The sequence below is a fragment of the Rhopalosiphum maidis genome, chromosome 2 (genome assembly GCF_003676215.2).
Source record: "Rhopalosiphum maidis isolate BTI-1 chromosome 2, ASM367621v3, whole genome shotgun sequence".
NCBI classification, from domain to species: Eukaryota; Metazoa; Arthropoda; class Insecta; order Hemiptera; family Aphididae; genus Rhopalosiphum; species Rhopalosiphum maidis.
The window spans coordinates 38054989-38070146 of record NC_040878.1 but is presented as its reverse complement, the minus strand read 5'-3'; the positions used below and the strand labels follow the sequence as shown (position 1 = coordinate 38070146).

General features: G+C 27.6%; 1 protein-coding gene across 1 annotated transcript; it reads left to right on the top strand.

Moving 5' to 3' along the window:
* Positions 1-4834: 4834 nt before the first annotated feature.
* Positions 4835-14785, top strand: LOC113554400. The gene is made up of 2 exons (XM_026958226.1): positions 4835-5089; positions 13847-14785. The coding sequence occupies exons 1-2, from the start codon at positions 5030-5032 to the stop codon at positions 14261-14263; spliced, it is 477 nt and encodes a 158-aa protein (XP_026814027.1). The 5' UTR covers positions 4835-5029; the 3' UTR covers positions 14264-14785.
* The last annotated feature ends 373 nt before the right edge of the window (positions 14786-15158 follow it).

Genomic DNA, 15158 nt, shown 5'->3' with positions numbered 1-15158 from the left:
ATTACGACATTTTACCAACATAATACATATATGTATGTATTGTTATATTTGGTTTTTATAAGATTCGATTAAAGTTACAATAATATCAATAAGTGTTGAGAAACATAATATTTAATTATACAGAAATTTGAATAATATATTGGTATATTTCCAAAATAAAGCACTATCTATATTATATTCGCAATTCAAATATTATATTATACATCACGATACAAATGTGTGAAAATCAAAACATTTCTGTTCAAACTTTTTTTATCTAGAACATAAACAACAACAATTTTAATGTTTTTTAACGGCCTTGAGACAATCACGGGAAATCTAATTTCTTTTGTTTAAATGCACACATAACATAATTGTAGTACTCAAAAAGGTTATACAAAACTAACGCCATCATACACCAGTACACCACACAACTATAATTACCTAGTTGACAGTTTATAATTGTAACCACAATATTATTAATAAACGACCATGTTTCATTATTTTGTATTTTGTAAATAATCATCGGATCAGTAAACATTCGAAAGTTGGCAATGGACCAATGAAATGTATTATATTGTATATTTTTTGTTTGATTAGAAAAACTTGTATTATTAACTGATAAGAAATACATGTATAATATACATATATATATATATATATATATATATATGTTATGTAGTGCCTAAATCATTATTCATTTTTTTCTACAATATGTTTGCAATAATTTTAATCGATCAGTCTTTATAGTCTTATTTCTTATATTGTATTGTTGCACTAAAGTTTTCAACCACCCATAAAGTCTTTAGACTATTTGTTGACCCATTATTGTTATAATCATATAAGTAAACTCAATACTCATAGTTAAAAACTATTATATTGTAAGACCAATAAAACCAATGAGCCATCAAGTAAACAGTTTTACTAGAATACACAATTTTGTTTAATATTTGTTCATCCGACGAACAATTACTTGTCAATGAAAAATAATCGTGCCCATATAACCTATAGGCTATTATTGTTATATTATAAAATAAAAGCATATATGTATATGTATTATAAATATAAATCAGACAATACATTTTATATGTAATGATGCTGTTTTAATTTGTACATATATATAAATATATAATTCATGTAACCTATAGGTATATGTATATAGATTACTATGACTGAAAAAATGACCATGTTTTATTTTTGTGTTTGTTATACCTATATTTAGCTATTGTAAGATTGTAACACTAAACCAAAAAAAAACTATTATATAGTAACTAATAATAGAGTTCGTATTTTTATACATATGTATCTTTTTTTTTTTTGGAATGTTTTACACGTTGCTTTCCAAATTATAAATGTATTTCAAGTACTCCATGTTGTAATTACAAAAAAAATTGGGGCATTTTTGACGTTTTTAATGCATTTTTTAAGCCATTTTTGACCTATATCTTGTATTATGGCTAAAAATTTACTTTATAGAAATATAAATAATAAACATAGATCATAGTACTTACCAATATGTAATACATAGTGAAATACAAATGTAATTTATAAAATTTGTTTTTATTCATTTTTTTTACATATTCTTACACAATTTTTTCTGGTGAATTTTAATATTAATTTATTTTATTAATACACCATTTTGGTTCTTTAAAAAAAACAAAACGATTTAATGTAAATATTTATGTTTAAATTAATTTTTCGGTAGACATATTTTTAGTTCGATTAGGTCCTAAATATTTGAGCCCTATCTAACTATTTATTAGTTAGTAACTAGTAATTAGTTAGATAGAGACAACTATAAATATTTAATTGTAAATAATTATCGCATAATAATCATTAACTGATGGCTATGGCCATGTAAAAATAATTATGCGTTAATACCATTGCATTTATAGTCATATTTTATACTTAATAAACGGGTTATGCAATCCATAAATCCTATTTGGTTTATAGTTTACCATTTAAGAACCATTATATAGGAGATAAATTGGACTAATTTGCTCAGCAAACTAGTAAATTACGATGTTTTAGTATGTGTTGGCATTGATAAATGATTATAATGATATATTGAACGAATGACCGAAGAGATGAATCAATATCCTCGAAAAACAAATTTCAAAATAAAACATCATTATATTATAATACACTTATTAGTTTATAACATATATAAATATAGCAATAAAAAATGTTCTCAATAATATTAAATTATGGGGAAATTTGTTTATTTATCTGTAGAAAGAAGTAACCACATTTAAATAACAAATTCATATAGTGACAATTTAAGTAATTATTTAAAATTATTTGCAATATAAAAGGTTATACCTAACCTAATTTATACGTCGATTTAAGTTTATTCTATTGTTTTAAAGAACCAAAAGATTTTTCAGTATTTTTTGACACAACTTACCACATAAATTCTCCTCATTATTATAGGCACTCGCACTCCTTAATATGATTATTTAGAGAATGTAAAATGTCCGCTTTAATGATGACAGCCATAAAGTTGAATACGAAAAAAAAATTGTTCAACTTAAGTCAATGAGCTCGTGTTGTTATAATAAGATTGAAATGTCACCTTCTATTGTTAATATAAAAAAAATAATTTGTCAAATTTCCATGGTTTATATTAACGTTTAGACGTGAAAAGGTATTAAAACTAAACCAACGAGTTATCGAATAACAGTTCAAACATAAAAAAATAATATGAAAAAAACCATAAAACATAATTGTATAGATTATTAAACGACATTATAAAGACATAATATGCTTACTAGTGATGTATTATTATATGTTTATATACCAGTAAAATGGTGCAATATATATGACTACCTATAATCGTATATATAGATAGGTGATATTATGATGGTAACGAGAGACATTAACGCACGAAACCATGAATAAATTAGAATACGATGCTTGTAAAATCGATTGTTAAAATAAAAACTATGTCAAACTATATGATAAATAATTTTCCAGTGACGAAATACTTATAATCGTCAAACTTGATAGTACATTAAAATTTTATCAAACAGATAATGCATCACTGCTGCTGTGTGATTCGGACATCTCGTCATTCTTAATTTTTCGAATTCGTTATCAGTTATTAGCAGATAATTCATTATCTATATCCACAAATATATATGTATATATATATCTATGTGTGTGTATTATTATAATATTAATATTTTTACTTACTTAGTCATATGCATATAGTATATCGAAATTTATTAAATCGATAAAAGAAAAAAATTAAAACTTTGTCGATGTATCACGATCTGAACTCATATCGCAACAGTGCACACAACTATAAATAAAAACCCGTAGATACAGATTTATAATTTTATTTTGTATTTAATTTAATTTTTGAAGCTTTAACAACTATATTTATTTAACACAAAATAAAACGTAAAACCTTTGGGTGAACACGCTGACAAAAGTCCGTTACCAACAGCTCATAGTTTTACTTAGTGGCACATTCAATAATTTTCAGCTCCCTCAAAAAACAAAAAAAATTAAAATTAAATTTCACATTAATATATTATATATTATGTATGATTTATATGCATTGATAATATTTTTCTCGTAGTCCTGTTATAATTTTTATTAATGATATCCGACTAGTATATTATTATTATGATTGCAGTAATCCAATGATTTTTTCTTAAAATGAAGACAATTAAAAATTTAATAAACTTTAACAGCAGTGTTAATAGAACTGCTATAGATTTATATTTTATTTATTCATAGTAAGAATATTGAAAATTATATTAAGTTGTATAAAAAGTAACTTTTCTCAGTCTTTCTATATATTTTTTAATTAAATGATATTTCACTTAATGATAGTTTGAATGATATTAATAACTTTATTGATTATTTTAAAAATAAGTACACATATTTTTATTGGATATTCTTTTAGCTAATTTCGACAAAAGAAAATGCACATCTTTACTATTTTAAATTGCATATAACATCTAGTCATATCTTATTTCTAATGTAACCTCTATACATGCGTAGTATGTGTGTGATTATAAAACTGGTATTACATCGAGATTCCGACAGAGGCCTTCGGCTCCTCTCAGATAATTTGTACGCAAACGTATTGGCACCTTTACATACGTTGGCCTGTTTTCGTGTAATGATAAACGATCATTGTTTTAGGATTGGAACGTCTATGAAGACCGACACAAAAGGCGAAAGAATAATGGAAATGGGAATAGCGGTGTAATTGTATTATATACAGCTGTACACAGCGCTAACGAGAGACCTTCCAATGGTAAATTCAAATTAATATAAATTACACGATGAGTCATTAATAATACTACATTAGTGTAATGTACGAATAGCAAACGGACGTGTATACGTAGGTAATATCGCTCAGACACCATTTTTTGCACACAAATATTACGCTTATACTGGCCGCCACCGCTCAAGGTTTAACCAATCAAATAAAATAAAACATCACACACAGAATATCATTATATTACAATATAAATATAATATAGGTATAGAGATTATGTTATTATTATTATACAAACGAAATTGTATAAAACACATTCTCTTCCGCCGCGCGCACGCACACAATAGAGTTCTTTATTATTGTTGTTATTGTTATCAATTTTTCATTGTAGTGCTTCGATTTTTTTTTATTTTCGACGCCAACGGTTTTATAACGAGCGAACTTAACCGAACGACGCTGGCGGGCGATTTACGCGTTATAGTCTTCAGTGTCGATATCTAATCGCGTGACCGCCGTGATCCTAGTGTTAGGGTTCAGAAAAACACATATACTAACATACACTAAATCTAACACACACACACATACACAAACACCGGTTTTAACGCGCGCACACACACACAAAACTCTAACGCGCGCACGCATGCACGCGCGCCTCTCGCTAACCCACATAATATCCGTCCTCGGCTCACAATTAATCGTAGTAGTGTATTCTGCTGCTTCCGAGACGTACATACGTGTGTGTGTTTAAATAACATTCGAGACTGCACAACGACAGTTTTCATTTTTTCATCTCTCGTCTTAACAATCGAAGTAATGGCAAAGTTCGCGATCAAAGCCCTCGTCGTCACCGCACTGGTGTGCCTCGTTTTTGACGTGAGTATTGAAAATGGAAATGCATACACCAACCATAGAATATTATACCATATTAGCGCCATAACTGTCATTATTATTGCAGTGCACGATTATAATGTTTCGTTTTGTCGACGAACGAATAATTAATGCACCTATATAATAATGTCTTGTAACAGTTCCACAAACGTACATAATATCATATTATTCTACCAATGGTCTTTTTGTACGGTTGAAGACGATATTTATTGCGATGCACTACATATATTATAAATATATTATATATGTAGGCTTGTTGTGCAAATACGCGAATAAACTTAAAAATCTGTATACAATAATATTAAATTCTACCTATACATCATTTTATCATAATATTCAATATTTTTTTTTTCGAATTTCATTGAATAATAATATTGTACAATTTATGGCATTATTTATTATTTGTGTTCGTTTAACATACATAAAACAATGTTAGACGAACGTCGAGCTGCCATCACAACGTGGTCACACAACGTTATGTGCAAACATTACTATTGCACGAAGACGATCTCGTTACTATTATTATTTTATCGATCAGATTTATTTGATTTTAAGGTATTTTTAATCATTTCTACTTATTCCTTCGGCTTCAAACCATACAAAAATACCATTTTTTGATTTCTACTCGCATGTGTTAATAATATTATAAAACGAAGTGTGCATTGCTTTCGAAATAATCCGCAAAAATTATAAAATCTATCAATTTATACCTAGATTCATTAAAATATTAACTTTTTGAAAGAAAATAGACAATCTAGTTTTATATAAACACTAATTTAAATATTATTTATTGGTTATTATTGTTATAAGTATAAAACTTGTACCCAACTTAATACACGCACATAATTTTATTCAGTTCGTGATAAATTCGATGTTATAATAGGCGCTATTATATTATGAGTTAGTCGAAATAAACTTTATCGTATTTATTAGATTGGCACGACCATAATAATTATCATTATTTTAATTATGACTATTATCGCATGTCTTTATTTTACCAGATATATTGTATGGTTTTATGAATAATAATAATAATAATAGTCGTAATCGGGCCAATTATTATTTTCATTCGTTGGACGAATTTATAAGCATTAAATACAAAATATATTTTATAGTTAACATTTTATTAGTAAAATATATTATAACGTAGTATTATGAAACGGTTTATATTGACAGTTTACTGTATAAATTCAACCATTAAATAAATCATTATTTTTACCAATCATCAAATAATTTATAATACATCCAACAATAATTTATTTAAATTTTTCGACCTTGCCATTCGATTTTTCACAATAGAACAATGTTTCAACGAGATGATTTTATAATAAATATTTATGACGGTTAATTTTACTTTTTCTCTTATTCAAAAATTATACTAAACATGAGTATATAGATACCTCAAATATAAATGTTAACGCGTTAATAGACAGCAATCGAATTGCATGTACAGTTTTGTCACTATGCTTATATATACATATATACGAGCCGTTTAAGTATTTTTACTTCAACAAAAAAGCTATTATAGTTGTAATAGTTTACGTAATCTTTTTTCATAAAAATAATTTTTTAGAGTTACAATAGCACTTTATACCTTCATACGCTATATTTTATATTACATTAAATTTCTCAACTGATTAGAAATTAATTATGTAATTCGAATTCTTATTTAATTTTCTAAAAATACAGTTCTATTGTGTTTAGATACTTTATTTATAACACCATACTGTTTATTAACTATTAAAATATTCATGAAATAAATATGGTGACATGCATGATGTACCAACTAAAGTGGTCAATTTATAATAATAATCTGATGGCCATCGCCCATCAAATAAAGTAGGTACAAAGCATGTTTTATATATTTTTAATTTAAAAACGTGAGTATACAAACAGGACTTAGTGATGAGTGATAGAGTGATGGTATCAAAAGTAAATTTATCATCATTTATAAAAATATTATCATTTTATGACACAGTTAAATATTTAATGGTCGTCATTTATAATATGATTTGTACACATAAATTACTAGAACTTGTACGCGTCTAAAATGTATTATTACTAACAGCCATATTATAGTGTTTTTCGCTATTTCTGTATTATACTAATACAGCCATACAATCACTGCATTCTTTGATAAATAAAATAACTTTTAATTGTTTAATAAAAAGTTGTAAGAAAATCACGAATTTTTAAACCAAATAATTCTTTCGCAAAATGCAGGTATATACTTACTTCGAAGCATATTAAATTTTACACTTGAAATTAATCAAATAAATAGATAATACTCGTGTAAAATAAATATCTGTTTGAGCGGTTTAGAGAATAATTACGGAAATACTAAAAATCATAACAAATAATAAAACAATCTTCACATCTTTAGCCGCGGATAAACGTATTATAGATACCTATATAATATACGTATGACATAAGAGTTAATGGAAGATTGACCATCCATATCAGAATAATGATAATTCAACGAAAAATTCTCAAATCAGTCAAATGTATAATAGTATCCAAGCAAAACGAAAATAATAATACATAAACACATAATTTGTATTCGAACATTTGATTCAGCGTTTCGGACAGCAATAATGTCCAATGATTTCAACAACGAAGCAAAACATTAAATATTATGTCAGTCGACGGGCGACGGGCGATTTATCTCTATTCATAATTTTATCATCTGCAAAAAAGTTAAAATTTTTCATTTATGAATTATACATCGAAATAAACAATATACAGATGCGGTGAGATTTGCAAAATATTTCGATGAGCCGGTATATTATAATAATACTCGGGACGGCGCATAGTAAATCGGTTGGAATTAATTCGTTTGCTGCATATAAAACAAACCAAAAATCAACGACATCGTAATCGCTGAAATTGTACTGATGTTTTTTTTTCGTATTAAGTATATTTAAGTATATCTTAAACAAATTGTATGCGATTTATCTTCAAATTAGAATTGCTCCAATCTCGAAAAACTTTTACGTAGTCTTGCATTGCACAAATATTTTAATTAATTTTATTAATTGTACTACATCGTACGTATAAACTGATTTTACAAAAAAAATTGCAAATTTTCAAATTTGCATGAGTTCAAACGTAAACACCCACTTTTAACTCTGATCAATATTGACAAATAAATTGTATTCGTGTTCACTCCATGTTGATAATGTTTTCATAAAAAAATATACAGTAAGACTCTGATAAACTTAAAATAAGTTCCATATTTTGGTATCTTACAATATTTTATACCTAGTTAATAATTCACAGGTTGACCATCCAAAAATAGATATATTTTTAGATTTCAACCAACATATAAGACTATATACATCATAGTTATGAAAAACATACTGTATTACAATACAATCGAATCCATAATAAGTTCTATAAAGGTATATTGTTTGTGATTTCATATAGACTTTAAGATGTAAACACATATAATAATTAATAATATAATATAAAGAAAAGCGCAATAATTTTTTAAAATTACCTATAGCTAATATCAAATAATATTGACCATTTTAATTGTAAGCGCTTTTACAAGCAGGTTTAATTTTCCAAAAATAAAAATAAAAATAGTTTTTTTTCATTAGGTGTATAATATTTTTTGAAGGCCAACATAAGTTCAAATTTGAACTTTTTAAATGTTAACAATTAATTTTTCAATCAATCAGATTCGCAGTGAAAAATTATAAATTACAAATACAAGAAACACATCGTACACATTATCCATAGATACCTAATTCGATGTGCCATACTGCAGGCCGTTCCATATACAAATAATCAATTTATAATAGAAAAATAATATTTTATGTGTATACTAATATCGTTATTATTTTTTATGTTGTATATTTATTTTTCATAAATACATTATGGTGATTAGCGCTCATAGTATCTAATTAAAATTAAAATTGAGTACCTATAACTTTTAAGTGGGCGTCCATATTATTAAAATGAAACAATGCTGTCTACCGACAATAGATAACTCCACAAGATCCTCTTTGGGATGGCCCTACCGGTACCTATTGTTATTCTCTATCGTGTAGGAATATTTGGAAATTAATTCCCACCTCGCCAATAATAAAAAACTTTCGTTTTTAAATCCAACTACCTATTATTTACTATCGTCCAATATCAGTCTAGTGGTTCAGCAAAAGCAATATTTTAATTCCACTAAACTATTCATTGTTATGTACCGTGAGAGATAAGGTGAGAAGTTATAATACTTAAATATTGTTTAGAGACGAAATATTTACTCAAACTACTAAAACACAATTAAGTTTCTGGTGTTAAACAAAACATTATTATCATAATTACATTCCGTAAATTTAATGCAAATCAATATGTTCGAGAGGCAGGAGCACAATGGTTATGTAATACACATTTATGTTTAGGTACCGTATAATGTGAGTAGGACGAACGAATAGCTATTATTGTGTACTTGTACCCAAATAAAATAATAATTGATAACAACAATAATATTATACTAATAAATTCATCACAATATCAGTATGACGATTAAATAATAAAATAATAATCATATAGTGTATACCTAAAATGCGGTCGTTTCATGTGACTTTTGGCATACCATACAAAACAATGGATGTTAACGTGTTGTATAACACTATTAAAAAAACAAAAATGTTTCTTCGGTAGGTATTGGTTCCTTTTTCGGTTTCGATTATTCGGCACACTCGAATTTAATAAGACGTGTCGAAATGTAATATGGGTATATAGGTGTACACGGCGAGGAGATCGTTATTGTTTAACATATTCACCATAATATTACAATTCCATATAATATTTTATACGTAGATTTAAATAATATAATTCAATATGAATATATACTCCGGTGAGATTATTAAAATGCGTACATATCGAGTATAACGACAAATTCGAGACGTGACGATAAATGTACGCCGAAAAATCGCGATGACTGAAATCCCGCCACGGCTTAATGCAACGATGTCCGCAAAAGCAAAATCCTATCGTGCATCGCATAATTACGTAATAATTATAAACATATATAATATAGATAATATAGTAAGTTAAATGATAGATAAATGCGTCTACATAACTGTATACATATCAAACTTAAAGATTATTATAGCATGCGAGTATCTGCAGTGGTTTAACTCTCGTATACCTACAATAACAGAATATCTAAAAAAGAAAATACTATATTAAATTTACAAAAGCCATAATATTATATTACACGCGCGAATTTAAACGAAAGGATGGTTTTTTTTTTTTTTGTCGAACATTGAATTTTAAAAAAACCAAAACCAAAAAAAATCGTCTGGTTTGTTTTGATTATTTAGTGTGGCCGCGCGGCGGACACGCAACAACAGGGGTTGGATAGTATACAGGAGGCGGCTAAGGGCAAGATGACCGATTTCATGAATTCGTTCAAGCAAACCGCGTCAGAAACGTTCAATAAAGTGCAGGACGCGGTCAAAGAGTCGGAAAACACCAAAAAGGTCGAGTCGCAGCTGAGCAGCTTCTTTAGCGGTGCGTTAAGCAAATTGAAGAACACGTTCAGCTCGACTAAAACAACCAACCCGGACGATCTGACCAAACAGGAAGCCATCAAAGCGTTTGACGATTACGCGGTGAAACATCCGAAATGAGCCGGCTAATAATATTAATTTCGACCGGGATAATATAATATAAACGATTTTCAATAACATTAATATGTACCTATAGTATACGATATTATATAGGTTAGAGATTTTATATTTTTAAATTTCATGTGCACCGACTTCAATACACGGTTGTTCAACGATCGATGTAAATAAATTTATCTTAAGTAAATTTCTCTGTAAATCAAAAATTGTCAATAAAATTGGTATACCCAGTCGAATTTTATGGTTATGTTTTTCATTATTGTTTTTGTTGTCTTCGTAAATATAACTGACAAGTATATTATTTATTATATCTATAACGATCGAGTGTGTACTGTGTATAATTGTTGTGATAACAATAATACGGCCAATGTTATTTCAACGACGTATTTAAATAATGAAATATATATGGTTCATGCGATTGAGTGATGTGTTCATATATTAATGATATTAAATTATTTAAATTAACTCGAATATTTTCAAAAGAACATAGTATATAGGACATAGGTAGTAATCTATAACACCTATAATCTGGATGACGATTTTACGCGTATCTGCACAGAGACAATGTTTATACGCATATAAACATAGCACATTATGAATGGCATGAATTTTTTATGTACTCAGTGCTTACCTATTAAGTTAAATTGACTATTTCCACAAATAATCATAATTGTAATACAATATTATGATATATGCGTGTATTTTGATGATAAAATCACACTTTCACAGATTTTAAAATGTACCTAATCATTTGCGAAAAACTGCTTTCTTTTAAAACTAATGCTATGTTATAGACTATATTTAAGGAATCATAATATATAATTGCATTTAATATGAACATTCTTATTCAATTTTAATCTGATATAGAAAAGAGATTTTGTGCTTAAAAATCAAAAATAAAATTATTATTTAAATACGTATATGAGTCATTTATCAAGCGAAAAAAAATCAATCAATTTCTAGTTAATGTTGCACAGCGACTAAACAGGAAAGTTAAATCAAACCATTTCAACGATGCAAAATAAATACGTTTTCTTATTACTATAAAAACAATATACATTCCTTACAGTTTCAGGCTCAGTTAAATTTAAATATATAATTAAATTTAATTGAACGAAAATCTCACTAAGAACAATACAATCTTTATTCCCTGTTGATTTACGCTTATAAATATGTACACAAAAAAAAATATCATATAACAAGAATAATTATATTATAGTTTATATCAAAAGTGAGAAAAAGTGTTGGATAGCGATTTTCATGTTTTAGAATATTAATTAATATTATTTAGTGCTTTTTTATAAGCGTGTATTATGTTATATAATTTGTTTCTATTCATAATAAATTTATAATATACAAATACAATTCACAAACACATATTATTATATTATTATTATTATTTGGTATATACCTAACCTATATATATATATATGTGTTATTGTAAAGTGTGTAAGTGAATGTCAATTACATTATTTCCTAACTCAACTTACTCATACTTTCGTTATACTTAAAACGAATTACAAAATACTAATTTAATGCCATAGATAAAAAATTGATATCCCATAAAAATGTTTACCTATAGTATTCTATATGTTTTGCTATATCAACGATAATATTATGTAATAAATAATAATAATCACTTTTAATCAACCATTAAAAACACTATGAGCCACTCAATACGTAAATTGTGTGTAGATGAATTCGTATTTTCTCTGTATCAATATAAATAATATTATAATATTTTACCATACATTAGTGCAGTGGTTCCCAAACTGTGAGGCGCGAGCTTTTGGCAGGCGAGAGCCGCGTGGTAAATATTCACTGTTAACTTATATTGTCATAAAAATAAAAATGTTTGTATATTTAAATACTATAAATTTGTAATTTAATTTTTTATGGGAGGCGCAATTATTTTTTTTTTTAATTTTTAGGGTGGCGTGAACTAAAAAAGTTTAGGAACCGCTGTATTAGTATATTACACATAATATTATTATAAATAATCTATAATAACGAAAGCGAGCAAATAATATTGCTGTAAAACGAAACCAACTATAAGGTGCGTTTAATTATACGAGTCTTTATTAGAACCGGGGAAAAAGTTTAAGACTCTATGTGCATTTACTATATAGTCTATAACATACAAGCTCCGTATGTCAAATATTATTATAAAACCTCGCAGACGAGACGACCGCGGAACATTGACGATTTTCAGTTTTCATACGCGTTGAACGAAACGAACAACATTCATATAACTCTTGAGATTCAACTCGAAACCCACTAAATATACATTATACAAGCTATAATACCACTCAAAAACTTTCACTGTAATTATATTGCACGTCATACTCCTCTAAATTCATGCACTTGCGTCTTGCAGTTACCACATCGATTAACTCTATTTTCTTAGTGTTTATTTTCTCTGCGCGTAATATACTTATCTAATATTTATATATGTTGTAATACTTCATACTAAAACGTTTATCTTTATGCATGTGTATGAATAATAAATTATAAAATCTCAATACATTTTACATACAAACATTTTACCACTATTAACAATCTTTAAAAATATATATTATAAAAATGAAATGTTAATTTTTTTTTTACTATTTTTATTTCTCCACTGGTGTTATTGACTTTTACGTTGTACGGGTTTGTTCAAAAAATTACAATCAAATAATAAAAATAATAATATTCGATTAGGTAGAAACACTAAAAACCTTATAAGTACTAACCCTATAAACTATAAAGTTAAATACTTCTGCAAGTAGAAAGTAAAAATTTAAAAAAAAATTTTAAGAGCCCGAATTTTCGTATTCAATATTTTAAAAATTCTAAAATGCTCTACAAAAGTTTAAATCGTCAACAAAATATGCAAAATAAAAACTTCTTATTCTAATTGAAAAATACATGAAATTATATATGTTACAAAACAAGCGTCCCTGGCTTCGGGAAACAATGCAAAGTATATTATCCTAATAATAATGATTATCTATAATGTATACGACGTGCATCGCGTCCGTCATACCAGTGTCATATATGTATAAGTATAATATAATTTAATCACAAGTGTATCTATGAGGTTGTTTTGTATTGTTTTGTGTAGTTGGCCGCGTCCGATAACAGTCACCAGCATCAGCAAAACGAGGACTTGCACCAGCAGACGATCGGGCACGTCGAAAAGGACACATTTGCGGAGACCACACCTACGCCTAGCACGTTCAAGGACAAGGTCAAGGGATTCGTGAGCAGCGTCAAAGAAGGAGCGTCGGAAGCGCTCGACAAACTGGACGACAAACGCAAGGAGGCGGTTGCCGGCACCAAGAAGTTCGTGAACGGCGCCATCGACAAAATCAAGCACACGTACGACTCGTACAAGAACGGCAACTCTGAAGAGGACGTGCCCAGGATTCCGGAATCGTCGGAAGAGCATGTCAAAAACGTCGCCGATAAGGCCAAGGACGCCAAGGACGCTATTATCGACAAGACCCAGAACTTCATGAAAACCGAAAAGTTCAACTGATGATCCGTTATATACGACACATCAGCTCTCCAATCACACTATACATACATTATAATTATAATATATCATATTATCGTACAATAATATTATTATTTTTTTATTACTTTTTTTTCATGTATTGATAACAGTAACATATTATGTTGTGAGCTTCCTCGAGAATCCGTGACAATATGTTTTGTCCGTCGACAGCGCCCAAACTCGCGTTACAATAATATAATGATGATTAGACATCTAGACAATAACATCGTCTTGTAATTATATGTATAATTTATTATGTGTAACGCGTTCTGTGGTGGACTGTTTTCCATTTTCACCTGTATAACTTCCATTACATTTAAACGCATTATAATATTAGTATGATAGGCATAAGCCTTATTATTGTTAATATTGTCAATTTATTATCAATATTAACATTACTCTTTATTTTGTGTTAAACGATACTGATTATTACTATAAACGTCAGATTTTATTTAATTTTGCATTATTTTTCAAACAAATATATATAAGTATATGTTTCTATTTATTTTAAAAGTGTTTTTTATATTTTGATACAGATCTTTTATTTTTTAAACCAGTCATTTTCAGTACATATGACAAGGACAAACGTTAAATTATATATTATAAATATATATGTGTGTGTGTGTGTGTGTGTGTAGATGTTCAAAATAGAACTTATTATATTATATTTGTCTTCCGAGTCTGAACAAACAACTAAATTTAGTACACAACTCATTTCATATTGCATTATAATATTACAAAGAACAAGAAAGACTAGTTATATTTTAAAAATCCACAAATTTCGGATACATTTTTTTATTATACCTATAGGTACATAAGTTTTTAAGATTAATTAAGATTTAAGCTTTTCATTTATTAATTCTAATAATTTGACACG

Bases quoted from the DNA above. Each gene is read 5' to 3' on its own strand.
- LOC113554400 (XM_026958226.1), top strand. From the start codon at position 5,030: ATGGCAAAGTTCGCGATCAAAGCCCTCGTCGTCACCGCACTGGTGTGC. The intron at 5,090-13,846 runs GTGAGTATTGAA...TGTTTTGTGTAG, and splicing joins TGGTGTGCCTCGTTTTTGAC to TTGGCCGCGTCCGATAACAG.